The sequence below is a fragment of the Akebia trifoliata genome, chromosome 11 (genome assembly GCF_017979445.1).
Source record: "Akebia trifoliata isolate Shusen 1 chromosome 11, ASM1797944v1, whole genome shotgun sequence".
Taxonomy (NCBI): Eukaryota; Viridiplantae; Streptophyta; class Magnoliopsida; order Ranunculales; family Lardizabalaceae; genus Akebia; species Akebia trifoliata.
Genome location: NC_141385.1, coordinates 44,905,211 through 44,924,860, shown reverse-complemented (window position 1 = coordinate 44,924,860; position 19,650 = coordinate 44,905,211). Strand labels below are relative to the sequence as shown.

Genomic DNA, 19,650 nt, shown 5'->3' with positions numbered 1-19,650 from the left:
ACCGCTCCCTATATATATATATATGCAAAACATTTTTCAAAACATAGATTAGAGGTTTTGGAATGGGCTGATTTTTGGTGAGGATGATCTCTACGGTGAGGAGATCATCCTCACCAAAAATCAGCCCATTCCAAAACTTCTAACCCATGTTTATAAGCTGAAAAATCGTGGACCGTCCATTTTTTGTAAATTGTTTTTGATGGGATTAGAAGTTTTGGAATGGGCTGATTTTTGGTGAGGATGATCTCCTCACCGTAGAGATCATCCTCACCAAAAATCAGCCCATTCTAAAACCTCTAACTCATGTTTTGAAAAATGTTTAGCCAAAAAGTTACCATTGAACGCCCCCCTATATATATATATATATATATTCTCTTGACGCTCTTCCTCGTGGCATCAAAAAACATGAGTGGAATATATCACAAGAAAATCCTTTTTCCTGATTATCATTTTTCTGTAACTATATTCTTTTTAAGTATTCATGTTCCTTGAAAGTGAATTTCTTGCAATCATACAACCCTAAATTAATGAAGGAAAATAACACCAACTTTTCCCCGCATAATACTTGTGTTAAAAATGTTCAATTCCAATTTTTCTTCAAATACAAGTCTGAATTACAGTTTAATCTTGTCTCCACCAAATTTTCCAGGTCAAGCTATAGTTTGAAATTTTGAATCTTGAAGATTGTCATTGGTCTTGGTTTTGACTTTGTTATTCTAGCACTTCTCGTGACATATATATATATATATATATATGACTACACTAAAGTTTGCATGTGCTAACAGTATGGCCATCCTCTTTGAGGTTAATTAAGATAGTAAAATAGAAAAACAATAAAATTGGATTGGTATTATTGAAAAAGTGACGAAAAGAGGAAAGATAAATAAATTTGGAGGGTTATAATTGAAAAAGAAAAGAGGAGAAAGTACACTATAATTGGAAGGATATTCTTACTTTCTTAGAGAGAAGGAATAGAAGAGAAATGATAACAAAGTTGGAAAAGTATTCTTGAAAACTAACAAAAAGAAAGATAATAACGTAAAAGTTATCTTTGAGAATTGTAATAAAATTAAATCTCAACCCCACTTTGTACAGGGGGATAAAAGGAATGAAATTTGTCATTGTATTTTATGATATGGGTTAGTTTTGCTTGGCCTAACGTACTTAGTGTCTATTTCATAAGTGACCGTAAGAGTTACGCATTAAAGTGTTAACTCTTGAAAGTTCAATTTTTAAAAGTTGACAATGAATATTAATTATAATTTTTATGTTTTGTTATTTACAAGAATTCACCTAAAAGTTATATAAAGCTCCAACTCCATTGGAAGATTGGAGGAAATATTTTTTAAAATCCAACTTCCTAGTTGAGGTTGAACATAAATCCTTGTTTATTTATTTATTTTTTTCAAATTTTAATTTTAATTATTTAATATTATTTATTTTTTTAATTATTAATTATTTTTCTCATAGTTACAAAAATTAGTGATATAGGTTTTATTATTATTATTAATATTTCATTAATTTATTTTTATTACTTTTTGTTTTCTTATTACTATAATAAAATAATAATATATATTTTATCATTAATTATTTTTAATTTTATTATAATTTATTTATTTATTTTATTATTATTATTTTTTCACAGTATCGTAATAATAAATAAAATGAAAAAAAAAAAAAAAGGTGAAAGTTGGTGGGTGAAAGTTGAAATGCTTCAATTTTAGGTAGTTAGTGAGTTGACAACTCTCGTGAATTGAATTTTTCAAACGCACAATCTTTAACAATTTATGAGAGTTGCTAATTCTCATGTTCAAATTTTTGCTTATCAAACACACCTTTAGTAAGATTTCAAACCTTACAAAGGGTAGTGAGCTCAAATTATGCATGGCACCCAAAAATAAAATTTATTTTTTACCATTGAATTTTGGAAGCTTTACGAGATCGGTAGCTTTCCATTTTTAACCCCTTGGATTAAGTTCAAAAAATAGTTTTTTTTTTAAATCTGAATTTTACCATTAAGTCTAGAAGCCTTTTGTGTTGGATAGATAATGTGGTAATCCATGTGGGCCAAACAATTTTTGGTTGTATAGAACCATAGATTACCAACATCTCATTGTCTCATGAGAAGAAGAGAAATTGAAAGGATGGAGAAACTCGTGACGTGTTGTTTGGTGATACATCAAGCTCAGCCCCCTTCTTTGGTCATGCGTTGAAAACGAAGGCTGGCCCCATCATTGGATGGTTTGACTATTTCAACGAATAAAAAACAATAATAGAAAATAGCTTCTCAGCTTTGATTTCTCTATCTATGTTTTTCTATGAACTTAGAATGAGGAATGTCGCACTTGACTAAACAGCTCGATCTAGAAGTCATTTTAATCATTTAATTGCTTTCCAATTTAACCATTTTAATCTCAATTTGTTTCTAATTATTTTTTATAAATAAAGAATATATTAATCAACCAAGAAATAAAAAGGAAAAAATCCCTTAATTTACAACTCTAAATTGAGGCAATCCCTACTAACTTTTCATACAGGTTTTTTTGCTTTTTTGTTTTTTTGTTTTTTTTTAAATGGAAAACCTTCAAAGTTGGAAGAAGAATTACTACTAATTCTGAATTCAACCAATGCTATCGAACTTTCTCTCTCCACACATGATGCACTACTTAAGAGAGCTGGTCCAAGAGTCATGATAAAATGACTCCCCCACGTGACGTATTCAATCGACTTCGTTAACATGTCTTAGAATCATAAAATTGCACTTCTTGGGATACACAACTGCACATATATCTATAGGGGCGTGCAGTTATGTATCCTAAGAAATACAAATCTACGCTTCTAGCATATGTTACATCAGGAGAGTTGATTGAGTATGTCACTTGCAAGAGTCATTTAATCATTACTCCTTCTCCAAAGAGTTAAGAATTGAGTGCAATCATTGTTGTTACTCTTTAGATTATCCATGAATAAATTATAAAATTAAAATCTAATTTAAAAATATATTGTTAACTCATTTCTACTTTTTCTCTAGTCTCTCACTTCTTCTTTTTTAAGCGAGTGCCTATTAAATATGATCCAACATCAAAATTAATTAAGTTTCAATTTAAAATTTAATGGTAGGCCAGAGAGAATTGCATATCTTGAATTTTTATTGAGTCTCTATTATAGTCAACTTTTATATCGATGATGTGACTAACACTTCGCGTGGTGGTTGGCATATACCGCATCAAATTTGTCCCTTTCGACGTATATGCAAGGGTAGGGATGGAGTTAGTAAGGAGTTAGTGGGGGGAAATTATCCTCATAGAACTTTGAGACACTCTTATATTTTCAACTAATTACATGTCTCATTTGTTCCCACTCCCTCACCTTTCTCCCTAGTTGCCCCCACACCCTGACCTCCCTCTGATTTTTTTTTTTTAATGATATTGTTTCTTGATTGAGCCTTCTCATATATTAATTGCAAATGACCTAAATATCCTTTTCTTTAACTTCTAACAAAAAAACCTCTAAATTTCTCTCTAAAATCATTCACCTTCAACTATACAACTAATCATAATTTGCCCCCACTACAAGAAAATCTTGGCTCTACCGCTGCATATATGGTGATATTTATCACCTTAAATTTGTATTATCATGTCAAAGGAAAATAGTCTAACAAATGTCTTTTTCTAACCATGATCTGTATCTTAAGTAATTATAGGGTTCGAAACTACTATTATTGGTGGTCAGCTTGGTCGTATATGAGATTCCACGTTCCATAAGACAGAAATTAACAGATCCATGGTTTATATGCCATTTTTTGCACACCAACCGTTCATTTAATGCACATAGTCCTTTTCATGTGCTAGGGCTCAAGAGAGTAGACAGTTTCACGCTTGGAGTATGGCAATTGTTTACTTTGACCTTAGGATTCCCTGTGTGACATCCTCAAGGTTGGTGTGAGGCCACGACTACACTGCGGACCACATGATTTTGTCACCATTAAAACATCCAATTGAAAGATTTGAAAGGAAAATGTCTAGCCCCACAACTAATGTTTTTTATTTATCTATTCACTAATCTTTGAATCTACTTAAATTTGGGGTCACATGAATCATGTTTTTCCATTTATTTCTACCTCAAGCTTTTTTCAACTCTACCTTTCCTCTCAGTTAGTTTGTTTTTTTTGGATAAATAGTAATTCATTTATATAATAGAATTAGGTCGGTCGAGATGACCAACCTAACAAGACCTTACAAAACGACACTAAACACCAATAGAGCAACAAATCCCATCCTAGTTATGCATAAAATCCTTGAAAAATAGACCCCTAAACTCCTCATAGACTTTGGACCAACAAAACATAAACTCCAAAGTGGAAATAATCATATCTGAGCCATCTTTTTGTTTCCCTTCAAAGATGTGCTGTAAAAGTTGTAACTCATCTAAGCCTTACATGTGTCTAGATATTGTTGAAAGTCAAAGTAGATCAAAATGACATCCGCTCCGAGTAAGAGGTACCCAGGTAAGATCAACAGTCCAATCCCCCTCAACTACAAGTCAGGGTGAAGCTAGATGTCTGTTCTACCGACAAAGAAGGACAAAATTGATAAGCATGCGTAGATCTAGATCTATTCTTTGACTTTCTAATTTGAAAGATAGATTCCGAGAATCTTAGAGTAATTAACGAAGTAAAACCTGTTCCCTGTATAGTGATCTAGTTTCCTTTTGGATAAGGGATTTTCCATTATCAGATCACTTGATTGAAGGAATCAAGGAGGGAATTCCTATTCTTGAGGGATTGATGAAAACCCTATAAGAGAAAGAGAGATCGAGAGGGGAGGCGAACGTGAGAATTGATTATTCCTTTTTTTCTAGTCTAACTTGGTCGTCGAATAATTCTTGACGGGTACCACACCGGTTCCACCAAATGACTGGAGGAGTAAGGAGCATTCATCAGAGTTACAGAGTAGAGTTGATAGAGGTAAACCTGGAATCGCCTCTATAGTATGTATGGATAAAACTATATACACCCAAATAATTTACTTTTGATCTAGTTGCTATTACAATAGGTCGGTGGTGGTCCCAAAATGCTCAAATATAGCAATTGGATTAATTCGCCGACCATATGAGTCCAATGGGACATAGGGTCGCCAATCATCACATGCAATCCATATTCCTTATTACCAATCTTTCCTTGTATTATCAACCATCAAACTTTCCCTCCCTTATCTCCATCATAGGAGTGAGGGGTTGATGTCTCTCATTATCTGGCCCTTCCCTTGTCATAACCAAACATCTAATTTGTTATCTTGTAAGGATGGTTTCAGAATCATAGTTTTTAAAACTCAGTTGAATGGATTTGAAACCTGACTCATAAGTACGAACACAAAATAATTGGATTTTGAGGTGTCTTGGTTCCTAAACTCGATGGAACCAACTCTTTGAGTGAACTTGACAAACCATTGAGCCAACTTGTCAATTTGGGAAAGTTAAAATGAAAATGCAGTAAGTTAGTCATGTAAAAAAACTCGACCTAATAATTTAGTTATATATCTAATTTTTGTGGAGAGCAAAACGAATGTATTCCTTATTTATTTTAAAATATTAAACCATTTTTAAATATTTATAAAATTTTATTTGACTCAATTGAGTCAACTTTTGTGAGTTTTCGACTTGACTCAAATTGCTTGACATTTGAGTTGAGTTTTCTAGTTTTAAAGTTATGTTCAAAACTAAGGGGACAGTTAACTGATTTGACTTGGTCAAAAATCAGTTCAAATTGGTAAAAAAAAAAAAATTTTAATCAGGGTTTGAACATTTGAAAGAGTCCATCTCTTTGAAAAATTTTATTTTTGTAAAATGAGTTTAGGAATTTAATATTTTTTTTTAATATGTAAATATAATATGATTTAAATATAGTAATCATGATTACATATTTCTCTAGAACTCCATTAGAAGTCTACAAAAAGTAATACCTCTGTAATTTCAATCAAGACTTGGTCATTTGCTATTATTAGAGATGGAATAATCATTGATAAGAGTGGGAAAATCAACATATAAAATCGAATATAATACTCATCATTTCAAAAAGGTAGGTTCGTTTCTTCCTCTTTCAATTAAAATAAGATATTTATTATAGAATTTGAGAACATGTTAAAATTGTGATATACTTAGATGATCATGAAATTTTATGCTTAGAGTGTGATTAATAATGAATAGTTTTTTTTTTCCCTAATATGTTTGAAATTATTACTGTCATTGATTATACGCGCGCGCGCGCGTGTGTGTGTGTGTATGTGTATGTGTGTATTCTTGTATGATTTTCATGTTCTATTTCTTTTTCTTATGTTAAATTATAGAAAAATGTGGAGATGAGTTCTTATTCAAGTTTTGTGACTTATGTTTTATCAACATGTATAAATGATTTTTCTTTTGTTTTCAATTTGAAAAAGGCAATTGAAGAATGAATAACTAAGTTATTGTATCAAAAAAAATTAAAGATGATTCTTGATCTATAAATTAAATAAATGTTTTTTGTCTCACCCTTGAGTCCTGAGTCACAAGAAGATTAGTCATGGATAATGAGTAGAATTGTGGATCCAGAATTCAGGGTATGATAATTTATAAGAAAGTATATGTTGGAAATTCAGTCCAGCATAAGTAAATTGGCTCGAATACTTGTTTTCTAGGCTGGGCTTGGATATAGATGATCTTTATTAGACTTCGTATGACCCACTAGACCTGGCCATTAGACGGGCTGGGGTCAAATAGAATTTTAGGACCGACTAGCTAGTAGCGGTGCCCTAAACAACTAGGCCACTGCATTGGCAACCTAACGACACGACCTACCCTTTTATAAAACAAACTCACTCATCTTAAGCTTACAACTCTCCATATGACTAGCATTTCTCCCTTAACATTTTAAGATGGAGAGTTTACACTGAAATTAGAGAAAGCTTAAATTTATTAAACCTCGTCATCAATTCATTGACTTCAATATCTTCAAGAAAATCTTTGATTTTTACCTAAATTTTTCATCATTTTTAAGTTTTTAAACCTATCAACATCATTTTCAATTCATCAGCTTCAACCTCTGGAAGCTAACTCTTTCTATCCAAAAATCCATTCTTTCCTACTTCCCAAAAAATCATATCTTGTAGGTGATATATGGATGTTTGAGAAGAAGAGATGAACTTCTACTTCCCAAAAAACCTAACTTCTTAGTGAGGTAAGAAGTTTGAACAAGAATATATCCTAAGGATGAAAAGGAGGGTAAAAAATTTTACCCCATAGGTTCAAGATAACTTGTTTTGGAAGAGAAATCAAGAAACTCCTTTTAAGTTTCTCATTGGAGGATCAGTGCATCTTTATCTTCATTGTGCTTCAATCCCTTATAAATTTTCTTTTATCAACAAAAAAATAATAATTTGACGCCATAAAGGATTAGGTTTCTTGGCGATCTAGGAGGACGGTTTTGATAGGTGTAAGTTTGAAACAAGCTGAGATGTTTAATTAATTAAGTTATTCCATCACTTTCGTCACAAGAAAGGAATTAAATAAATCAGCAGTATGTAAATGTACACGATATTGAAATGGTTATTGAGCAACTCAAATTGACCAATTCTACTCTATTTTATGCAACAGAAACGTTGTGTTTTGAAAACTCACTATTTAATTTGGAACATTACAAAATTCTTTACTTTTTATTGTAACATTTTAATTGACAGCTTTAATACTTAGGGTTCATTTTTAATTATTTTTTAAAAAGAATAATGATGAATGCACATGATTGGTACACGACGGACGTGACAAGAGTATAGAGTCATAAATTTTTTTCTTGTTTATCTCGATGAAAAAGATTTATGATTCTATGCCCTTACCACATCAAGTGCGTGCATTGATAACGACTCAAAAAATAAATATAAAATTCATATCTTAATTCTTCACAGGACCAAGGAATAAAAACAAGCAATGAAGTAAAACATTTTATTTGATATCGAAACTAAAAAAAAATTTAATAAAAAATTTCCTTACTCTTAGCACATCTTGATTACCCTTATATGGTTGCGATTCATCCCTCATTGGTTTCATGCCTAATTAGTATTTTTTATGACAAAGGTTCCTACCATTGCGGCACTTATGAGTATGTTATTAGCGTTCATGTAAGGTGCAACGCTGACTGTAGCTGAAAGTATAATAGTGACGAGTAACATTTCTTTACAAGGTTACATCTTTTATAGTGCATGTGCATCTGCAGCTTTGATTTTGCCAAGAACGCAAATTATAATCGAGTTTTCTATATCTCTGTAAGAGTTTGATCTACTTTTTTTTTTTGTCATGGTACATGCATTGTTTTCCAGCGAACGATGGATCAATAACGAGCCGACTGATGTTTCTATGTTATTGTTGATGGATTTAACCCCAATAGGGTCTAGCTTAGTGTTGAGGCTTCTGGCTTTTGGCAACCCATCGACTGTGGGGCCAGAGCGAGACCTGACTATTGCACATTTGCACTGCTTGGTCGAAGCAAGGTCATACGGCTTGTGATTGCAGAAGTCTTACACATGGTGTGCGATTCTGGTAAAGTCAATGAAAATCTTTCATTGACGAGTTTGATTGAGCCAATCACGGAATTGGTATCTTGCAAGGAAGATGTTTGCGGAAAGTCGTGAAAGAACGACTAATCTGCACACTAGGAACGATTATTCCTGACCATCCGTTTCCAAGTTAAAACACTCACCAAGGTAGGATCTCTCTCCTCTCTTTACTCTGTCTCTCTCCCCTCTCTCATTGGATTCTTTTTTTGGATCGGTTAGATTCTTCATATATATATTGGAAATCTAAAACCCTAGGTGAGAAGAATCGGTTTGGTTTGGGAGATGACAGGGCTGACTTGCAACGCTTAGATTTCGAAGATGAATGGTTGCAAAAATTGGAGTTCGAATGACACGGTTGCAACTCTGGTAAGGTATGTTCTCTTCCTCTCTCTTTCTCTCATTGAATTGAAAATCCCAAACCCTAGAAGAACAATGATATGCAATCCCCATAATCCTAGAAGTTTATGATCTGCTAGCCCCATAACCTACAAGAGAATACGACCACCCTAACCCGATCTGCGAACTCCTGGAAACTTATTTAAAAATCAAGATTTTCGATTTGATTTCTGCTTCAAGTGATTCTATCTTAGTTCCAGATGTGTTTTTGGCCTTCTCTGATCTAATTTCTGCATTGGTTTAACACCTCCATCAAACTTGAACTTTAAAGAAATTTATGTCTTTCAATGGCTTAAATCAGTTGGAAACGGAATATGGTGTGGTAAGGTTTTCTCTATAGGTTAGTTTGAGCGTTGTAGAACATAAATGTTTTTTTGTTTTGTTTTAATGTGAATTTCTTTGTTTTATTCTCTGTTAAGCTTGAATCAGTTCTATTGTGTTATTTGGTTATCATGCTTTGGAATAAATTCTTTGATTGCTGGTTGGTTTTCACACATTTGAAGATTAAACTTCTTTGATTGCTGGTCTATATCATGCTTTTGGTTTTCATGCATTGGATTAAGTTTGTTTTTTTCTTTTTTTCTTTTTTCTTTTTCTTCTTTTCCAATATTTTTAGCTTAATAAGTTTGGGGGAAGGTTTGAATAATTGATGTTTATGGAAGGCACATACATCCAATTTTTTATTAATAACTTTGTCAAGTTTTGAATAATTTGTATTTCACGAATCACCCTAATTTTCTTAACAAGTTAACACCACATTCGAAATCTCAAAAACCTGTGCGCCTTAATATTTTCTATACTAGTAAGTTTTTTTTTTCCCTTCTTTTTCTTATTTGTTTTAGCTTAATACGTATGGGGGAAGGTTTGAATAATTAACGTTTATGATTTTCTTATGTGCTTGTACCTAAGTTACACAGATTGAACAATAACAATGTAAACTTGTTTGTTGGTTTTGTGGACTTTTGTGAGTGTAACCCATTGTAGTGGCTCTAGCCTTAGCCTTGAAATTATCTACACTACCGAGAGCAACTTTAGAATTTCAAGTGAGTTGATTCAATTTGATTGATTGGTATATATTCATCTGTGTTTATGTGTATAGGGTAGAGAACCTATATCATTTCCCACTAAATCAAGCATGATCCAATACAAAGTTTGTGCCACCTGCTTACAAGCATCCTCCCTTCAATGGTTTGCGTATGGTAGGATGTGCCATATCTTAAATATCTAAGGACCCCTAGCCTTAACACCTATCTTGTTTGATACATTGTTCCTTAGTGTTTTTAATGTTAATTTTTTGCTATTAATGTTGATTTTGATACTCCTCATCACACCTCTCTTCTTCTTGGTGTAATGTTAATTTTTGGTTTGTTATTTGGTTTACAAACATTGTATAATATTATACACATTGTAGAGGCAAATTTGACTTTTACCTCAAGTTACTCTGCTTTGCTGCTTCAAAATGGTGATCCTAACTCTTCTGTGATGGCACCGGTGTGATACCTGCCAATAATCCTCCAACGATCTAGTTAGAGTTGCAGAAAAGATTAACATATGTTCACTCAAATCAAGAGTGAGCCAAAAAGATCCCCTCCGCTTGGTTCTCCCTTGAATATATATAAGATCTCCCAAAGATAAGGGTTTCCCCTTTATTTGGGATTTGATCATGGGAGATCCCATGATTGCAGGAATCTAAAATTGAATTGGAATTTCCCTTATCGTAGCCCTGGATCCTTGGGATCTCTCCTAAAATCTTGGAGTTTGATACGTGCGGCAAGGGATTACTCGAATCCATTGATTTACTTTGCCCTACCTCCTACCGGGCAGGTCTGGACCATTGACCTGTTCTGAGTACCACTTACCTTCCACGATTGCTTCTTTGCCTTTCTACTCATATTTTCATCAAAACACGTGTAAGGTCTTGATGAAATACCGATTTTACCCTCTACACATTTTACATAATACTTAAGTACGCTTTTTGGTGTAGTCTTAATAAGGTCTACCCATGTAGGGATTTCATTTTTTGTATTAATATGAATTGGTGGGGCCCATTGCCACCCTAGTCAACTTAAAACTTAAAACCCATTAATCTGACCTTTCACTAAAAATGGTGGAGCCCGCTACTATTCCAAACCAGCTAGCCAATATTATCTTTTAATTATTATACTTCTCTGAACTAATCAAATTATTTTCGACCACATCAAACTTTAATCTACATAAACTCTTTATTAATAAACCAAGCTTCATTTAAGTCCTTGAATTTTTTTTTCCATCAAATTACTTCAAAATTTATTTACAACTATTTCATATATTTTTAACCACAATTAAATCTACTAAACTATATTATCTAAAATACCAAAATTTGGGGTATACAATCTACCCCCCTTAATTACGTACGTTTTGCAACGAAACATTCTTGGTATTTCCAACGGATCTCTAATTATAATTACACCTCACTCCTTATAAAACAAAATTACACCTCACTAAAATAATTCTTAATCAATCTCAATTCTCAGCCATTATCTACATACTTGCACCTAAATCTGTAATTCACAATATTTTATTATTACTAACACTAATATGCTCTTATCACTATTGGTTTTCTCATAAAATTTCCTGCACACCAACTTTACATACCCCTTAATTCTCCTTTTTCTTTTGTAAACCTTTCCCCCCTTTTAAAACAATAAAGTAATAGGGCCAACCTCTCCACACACAATGCGGTTTGACCCCTTTATTTTAATAATGCTATTGAGACCACACCTGCATGTCCTTCAACTTTTGAATGTGCTTCATGCAACCTCTTCAATTAAGTAAAAAATTTGGGGTTCTTCTACTACTAGCCCACCTTTAAACTATAGAACCTTTTAAACTTGTAATTTAAGTCATACAACCCATTCTCTTACTCCCCCTAAACGACTTAAATTCAAACTCACCCATCAATAGTCTCTTGGGTGGGTGTAGAGAGACCAATGTAAAATTAACTTGCTACAACGAGTAATGTCAATTTTTAGGTCCATGCAACGAGTAAGTGGGTACGTTCAGCATTTTGGGTGTGTGCAAATTCTACCAGCCTAAATTTATCCTCTACAACCCTATGGCATCGGATCATGTTTTTGAATGCCATAAGGTGATGTGGTCAGGAAACTTTACTTACTAAGGAAAGTGTTTTTCTTACGAATATGATTCTTCAAGATAATATTATGCACTATGTCCTAAAAAATGATATTCTTCTTGCAGCATTTCTTGCTACTTGGTAAATCTTTGATCATTAAAATACCCCCATTGATTGATTTGAGTGACACCCATGGATCCTATGTTGGTTGAGGTAAGAAATGCAGGCTACACAGAAGTCTCTGTGACTCATATGTTGCCTACATCAGGCCGTGCTGGTTTCGTCAAAAATGAAGTAAAATTCATGGATCCAAAGTTATTCAAGGCAGCAACTTCTGGCCATGTCAACCTCCTTGATCAACTTACAGAGGACAACCTAGATATCCTACTTCAAGTAACCCCAATCAAGGATACCGCCCTTCACATTGCAGCAAGACTAGGACACTACGAGTTTTCTAGAGGAGTCTACAGCCGATGCCCATCACTTCTCACCAAATCAAACTCAAAGGGTGACACTCCACTCATTGTGGCTGCAAGAGCTGGACATCTGCAGGTAGTCAGTTTTCTTATCAATTGTGCGAAAAATTCTATGGGTGCATCAACTTCTAGGGATGTTGAAGTCGGAAGAAGCGAGGCACACGAGATAGTGAGAAAGGGGAATGAAGAGAACAACACAGCTATGCATGAAGCTGTGAGAAATTGTCATCTTGAGGTGGTGAAATTGCTTATGAGAGAAGACCCTGAACCACTATCTTCCATTAACTATGCTGAGGAGTCTCCATTGTATTTGGCTGTTGAAAAATCAGCTCTAGACATCATTAAAGAAATCTTACGAATGGATCATTATAGTCATAGAGGTCCAAATGGTCGGACAGCTTTACATGCTGCCTCAGTTCTTCAAGATACAGGTAACCTCATGATTACCCCTGGCTTGAACTAACCGATTGATCCTTAATTATTTGACTCAATACTTAGTAGAGTCATAACGGAATCCGGGTCTTAGCTTCCCAATGCAAAATCAAATAACACTTTCCTTACTAAGGAAAATTTCCTAATTGCCCAGTCATGGAGCAGCCAAAAACATGATCAGATGCCATAGAGATGTTGATCACAAAATTTTAAGAACTTTCGAAGTTTGTTTTTTTTTTTTGAAAGTTATTGTTCACCGTTGAATTTTTTACTTTAAATTTGGGAGTTCCTATCCTTCCATTTTCATCAATTTGGAGCAAGGACGAAAATTAATTTTTTTTAGGAAAATGCTGAAGTGACATTGACATTGACATCAATTCACACATTGCTGATGTGGATGTATGTATGTATGGAGCCATAGATTTTTCTTTGAGACACCCCTATATTTTCAACTAATTACATGCCCCATTTGTCCCCACTCCCTCACCTCTCTCCCCATTTGCCCCCACACCCTCACCTCCCTCCTCCCCCCAATCCCCACCCCCCTTCAATTTTTTTGACATTGCCTCTTGACCAGCCCTTCTCATATACTAATTGGAAATGACCTAAATATCCTTTTCTTCAACTTCTAACCAAAAACCTCTAAATTTCTCCCTAAAACCATTCATCTTCAAGTTCTTCAACTATACAATTAACCATATTTTGCACCCACTAGAAGAAAATCCTGGCTCCACCCCTGATGGGGACTCTAACTGCTCGACTCCAAATCTTTGCTCCATCCTTCATGAATCTGGTGTTGAAACTCCCATAGTCGTGGCGTTCCCTACTTAAAATATACTATTTTTTTTCTTTTTGCTAAGCAAGCAAGTGAAGTATATTAATATGAAAAATATCTGTACATAGGGCTTCCCCTGGTTAATTACAATTCTAATTTGTGGTAGTTCTAGTTCATCTCCTGCAAAAGATTTCTTAACCAATAGAGGTAAACTGGTGAGATCAGAAATGTGGTTGGATGAAGCACATTGCACAGAAGCAGTAGCAAGTGCATCAACCATCGAATTGGCCTCCCTCCACACATGTTGCACCTTACAATTAAGCTTTGACAGCAGCACTCTTGCTTTGTGTACCCATGAAGCCAGCCTCCAAGGAACTTTGGCACCTAGTAAGCCTTTAACAATAAGCTCTGAATCCATCTTGATGATCCCATCTAGTTTGAAACATTCAAGGGCAGCAACTAACACTCTCACTTCAGCCAAGTTATTTGTAGCCGAGCCAAAAAACCAGAACCCAGCTTCTAAGAAGTTAACATTCGCATCACGAAGCACTCCACCACCTCCAGCAATTCTTGGATTTTGTTTTGAATCCCCATCTACATTCAGTTTAATCCATCCCATGGGAGGTTTGAGCCAACAGATAAGAGACAATCCTACACTTCAGCAAAGGCTTACTGTGAATCCCCAACCAAGCTAGCTTAGAAAGCTCAAGGTCTGAAGATGATTTCTCAAAAGATAAGGGACCTTCCAACTCGCAGATCCATCTCAAGCAGGCATGTATGACTCATTGCACCATAGGATGATTGCCCTCGAAAATGCTGTTGTTCCTTGCTATATTTCTAGTGCATGTTGCGCTTGGGCATATTGAATGATGACACACGATGGTATGAAAGCTTCTCCGTTAAGATCGGTTAGTGTACAAGCCCGATTGACAGGTTATTGTCTTGTCACATTGCAAAACATGGGATGAGATGACCTTAGTAAATCATTGCATGTTTGGGGTGGTTTGGTTTCTCATTCTTAGTGTTAACTGTCTTCGTAGAAGGGTCCTATGTATGTGCTATGGTGCATCTAATCACATATCTTGCAAATCTTAGATTTGCATCAATTAGGTTCAATTAGGATTAATTAGGGATGTTATACTAGGTTGATTGATAATGTTTCCATATTCATGGATATTTTGAATCTATATAAACCTTATGCGATATGTAATCATCATTCAAGAATTCTCAATAAACTCATTTTTCTTAAACACTTTTGTCTTTGCTAGTTAGTAGACTAGTAATCCTGCCACTACTGGAAGGTCTAATTATCTCCCTATATCATACCGTTCAAAACCAACTCTAGATCCAACTCCGTCACTCTATCTACAATGTCTTCTGTTCTCTTCCCCTCTTATTTTGTAAAAACTTACAATATTGATTTGTATTCTCAATCTCTTCTTTTTTATGTTAGTTATCACCAAAATGCTGCTCAACGAAAAGCAAAAACTCACAGAAGAAGTAGATTCCAATGAGAGAACTCCGTTGCACTTTGCAGTAACCTTGGGGCATGATAGGATGATCAAACAACTATTGAAATATGAGACCTCGGCAGCCTATCGCTTAGACAAAAATGGCTTTGCACCAATTCACATGGCAGCAGGTAATGGTCACATTAGCATCATTAAAGAGCTCCTTCGATGTTACCCAGATCAAAAAGACTTGCTTAATAGCAAAGGTCAGAATATACTTCACATTGCGACCGAGTGCGGGGAAGAGAAGGTGGTTTTCTATGTGTTGAAAACGAAGGAGCTCGAGGGACTTATAAATGAAAAGGACAACAGTGGTAACACACCTTTGCATCAAGCCACCATCAATTGTTATCCTTATATAGTGAGAATTCTCTTAAGAGATGGCAGAGTAGATGTGACGACCTTGAATAGCAAAATGCAGACTGCTCTAGACATTGCAAAGTCACTAGACACCAATCGTGCAAAGGTATGGCAGACAGACAAAAATAAAATGTGTATTTAAAAATAAAAAAAATCCCTTCATGTACCTGTGTTTTCAAAATGACGACACGCCTCTTTTGATCCCGTCCTTTGAACACATAGACTAATAAAGAACACCCAAATGCTCTAGTCTTCAACTTCTAGGCAAAAATCATTGATTTTATTTTCTTCTCAAAACTAGCCATCTTCAACTTCAGTAAAAATTTTCCTTCATCTTTAACCATCAATAAAACCTCTTGAGGCAAAAAGATAGGATTTTGCACTATGCGAAAATTGAAAATTTTGACAAGAAAATTCAACGGGCCAAAGCCCACAAATTTTAGAAACTGAATTTTGACGGCCCATAGCCGTTAAAAATTTTTATGTTCCCAATTTGACGGCTTAGAGCCCTCAAATGTCTCCCATCCTCCATTAATTTGATGGTTTTGATCCATCAAAAACAAAATTGACAATGAAAACTTCGACACGTTGGTCCATAGAATTTTATGAAATTTGCAGGCCTTGGGCTGTCAAATATAGGTTTTTTTTTTTTTTCACATTGTGCTGGAGTTATTAGAAATCGGTGGAATTTTGGGTAGTAGGATTTTATTTACAAAGTGTTAAAACTAGGTTTAAAATGATGGATTGAAGATTAAGGATGAATAGAATAAAAATAATCCATGTAGAGTTTTCTACATAGAATTAAGATTTTGTTGAAAATGATGGATTTAAAATAAGATTAAATAGATAAATTAAAATAATACACATGGAGGTTGAAGAGTTTGGTGATAACTGGTTTTGGGATAAAAATAAAGGTTTTGTGTTAAGAGGTTGAAGATAAGGGTACTTGGTTCATTTAATTTTTCTTTTTATTTGTTCTATTCTAGAAGGCCAAAGTCAAGGGGAATGTCATCAGTTTGAAAACACAGTATAAATGTTATTCTCATAAATTTTCTGAAGATATTTGAAAAACTATTTCTTATTAAAATGGCACAAGCAATTGATAGTAGGTGAAAGGGTGTTCTGTATCAGGTTGTGATATCAACTCATTGATTCCTGCATTTTGTCTACGTGCAGGCACTAAACATAACAACCTTGTTGCAGTATGCAAGCCCACCATGGTATAACCCTATTCACGTCGCAAAGGAAATTATGTACTACAGTAGTAAGGGAAAACCAGATGATTCTTACAAGGATAAAGCAAACACCCTTCTAGTGGTGGCGACATTGGTTGCCACTGTCACCTTCGCTGCAGGCTTCACATTGCCTGGGGGGTACATAGGCCAAGGCCAGAACCAAGGGATGGCAACTCTAGTAAACCTTCAAAACTTCCAATACTTTATTTTATCCGACACATTGGCAATGTATTCATCTATGGGTGCAGTGATTAGCCTCATATGGATGAGAACCATGCCGAGTTGGCTTAGTACTAGTGAACTCTATGTTATTGCAAACATGCTTACCCTCGTGGCGCTAATGTTTATGTCATTAGCATTCACGTTGGGTATAAACCTTACGGTGGCCGAAAGTAAATTACTGAGCACAGAAATTTTAATACTTGGTTTCTTCCTTTACTTTGTGGTTGCAGTTTTTGCTTTTCCAAGGAAAGTGCTGGGAAATCTGTTTTTGTACATCTACAAGTGTTGCATAGGCTTTCTATTGTGGTCCAATTTCTATCATTTGGGGGATAAGAGAGCAGTTCTCAGAACCAGTAGGGAGCACCCAACTCATGTTTCTATGTTGTTTTCTTACAATAATTAAAGCAAGTTTTAGAATTTCATATTTATGTAATGTGCCTGGAATCCATTCATGGACCTTCTATATTACAGACCAATTGATATCACATCACGATTTATAGTTTTTTTTTGTTTTTGTGGTAAGCAAAGATATATCTAGAAGAAAAAAAAATTCTAATATTATGGATTATTATGATAAGAGATTCAACCAAGAGCAAATTTGTTTCGAGACTTTGATGAAAATATAGAAGAATTTTATTAGAGCATTAGGAGATTCAAAGAAGATTATATATTAGAGTATTAAATATGTTGTAGTTATTAAGGTTCATCAAGATGCGCCATGTTAAATATGATTTAATCATATATGAGGTTGCATTTTTTTAAAGAAGTATTGAGATAAACCGAATCTTGTGATTTAATAAAATCACATAGAGATCAACCTGATCTAGGTTTTCAGTTAATATAAAATTTATCATGGTATCAGAGCGGTCGGTTCCAATCTGGCAATCAAATCGGCCATGCTCCTACCTTCTAACTCATGTCCACTCCAACGTATCCCAATTCCTAGCCGTTCTCCTCATTGTTCCCACCACATAACATCTCACACGCATTTTCATTGAAAGAGTCATGCACACCACTTCTACCACACTACATCACTTCATATTCTCAATTTTGCATTCGCTTTTCCACAAACAACTCACCAGTCCGTTCTTTTATCCTGATTGTCGTAACAAGGGACATCTATTCTTATTGTTCCTCTATGGCCTGCAACACCTCTAGATTCCGACCTATCTTTCCAACCAAATTTTGTTAGATTTCCCATTATGGCCAACAATCTTCCTTGTTCATCATTTGTTGTTTTCACTCTTCCACTTAGTATTACCACATAAAAATCCCTTTATTCTCTTTTAGTTCAATTAATGATGAGTATGAATCACTTGTATCTTATAAAAACTGAACCATTTGTTGAAATAATGAATGATAAATTAGAGTTTGGAGATAAATTAGAGTTTGGATTTGTCTCAAATTATAAAATTTGAGTTCATACCAATAATCACATGGGTAGTTACAAAACTTGTTCATAACAATCATGTAAACTGAAAATTATTAAGAGTTGCAATAATTTTTTCAAAAGTTATGTACCTCTTCAAAGAGATGTATTAAATGTTAATAGTTGCAATACATTTTTCAAGAGTTATATACCTCTTCAAAGAAGTGCATTAAATGTTAAATGTTAATAGGTGTAATACCCCTTCCAATAACCATGCCCTTCCTTGAATAAGTGTTTAATTGTCACGTTTATTTTATTTATAGTCCATCCCTCATTGCATTTTTTACATAATTTTTCTTAATCATCTTCATATTAATTTTATAGAAAGGGTGTTAAAATCATAGTTGTTTCATTATTCTTATGATTTGAAGTGCTACTATCACAAGAAAAAGATCGTTATACTGTAGGAGATAATCACCAAAAATCATGAGCACCAGTGTGAGGTTAATATTGTCTTAAAGACATAGAGTCAAACTCTAATATCGATTCATTCATTTTTTTTTTCCTATTTTTTCGTATACATCACTGTAAGTATTTTTTAATTTTATTTTAATTTTGTTTCCATTGAATATTATTTTACTTCCTTTTTCAATAAAAAATGTATACTGTCATATTAAATAAGAACAACACCATTTTCATTCTGAAGCCCAATTCATTGTACTTGTTTCTTGATGGATGTTTAAATAATACAACTCATGGGCTCTTCTTCGGGCCCAAACTTGAGCCTTCTATGAAAACCTATAAGAAATCCAATCATCTTTAATTTTTTTTTTGTGCAAGAGGACAAAATAATAATAATAAGAGGAAAAGTTTTCACCACCACTGACTATTTTTACCAGTATCACAAGTAGACCTAAGTCCATTGGTTCACAATGACCCTCTAAAATAAAGTTTTAGTCCCGTCACCCGTAACCACCCAATTATCTCTGGCACTAATGATGCCTCTCCATACCGAAGAGGCATTTTGAGACATTAGCATGAATACATATTTGAGTATTTCCCACGTATTGGGCTTGAAGCCAGCGAGACCACAAAAACTTCATCATTCCCACCAATTAAGTTCCAATACTATAGATGTCTTATGCTAAGGCCCCTTGGTCAACTGAAATACAAACTTTTA

At 34.3% G+C, this 19,650-nt stretch overlaps 1 protein-coding gene across 10 annotated transcripts; it reads left to right on the top strand.

Annotated features, from left to right (window-relative positions):
- The first annotated feature begins 8,064 nt into the window (after nt 1-8,064).
- Nucleotides 8,065-17,586, top strand: LOC147392001 (protein ACCELERATED CELL DEATH 6-like). 10 transcript variants are annotated; one of them, XM_086457630.1, is made up of 6 exons: nt 8,065-8,729; nt 8,838-8,953; nt 12,216-12,997; nt 15,227-15,750; nt 16,821-16,864; nt 17,332-17,586. In XM_086457630.1, exons 3-6 carry the CDS (start codon nt 12,283-12,285, stop codon nt 17,432-17,434), a joined length of 1,386 nt encoding a protein of 461 aa, XP_086313756.1. In that variant the 5' UTR covers nt 8,065-8,729; nt 8,838-8,953; nt 12,216-12,282; the 3' UTR covers nt 17,435-17,586. The 10 variants fall into 10 exon arrangements, with proteins under 10 accessions (XP_086313756.1, XP_086313753.1, XP_086313750.1 ...); XM_086457623.1 differs by having other exon boundaries at nt 8,072-8,291; nt 8,414-8,729; nt 16,821-17,586; XM_086457629.1 differs by having other exon boundaries at nt 8,077-8,729; nt 16,821-17,057.
- Nucleotides 17,587-19,650: the final 2,064 nt, after the last annotated feature.

Bases quoted from the DNA above. Each gene is read 5' to 3' on its own strand.
- LOC147392001 (XM_086457624.1), top strand. From the start codon at position 12,283: ATGGATCCTATGTTGGTTGAGGTAAGAAATGCAGGCTACACAGAAGTC. The intron at 12,998-15,226 runs GTAACCTCATGA...TTTTTATGTTAG, and splicing joins CTCAGTTCTTCAAGATACAG to TTATCACCAAAATGCTGCTC. The intron at 15,751-16,820 runs GTATGGCAGACA...GTCTACGTGCAG, and splicing joins TAGACACCAATCGTGCAAAG to GCACTAAACATAACAACCTT.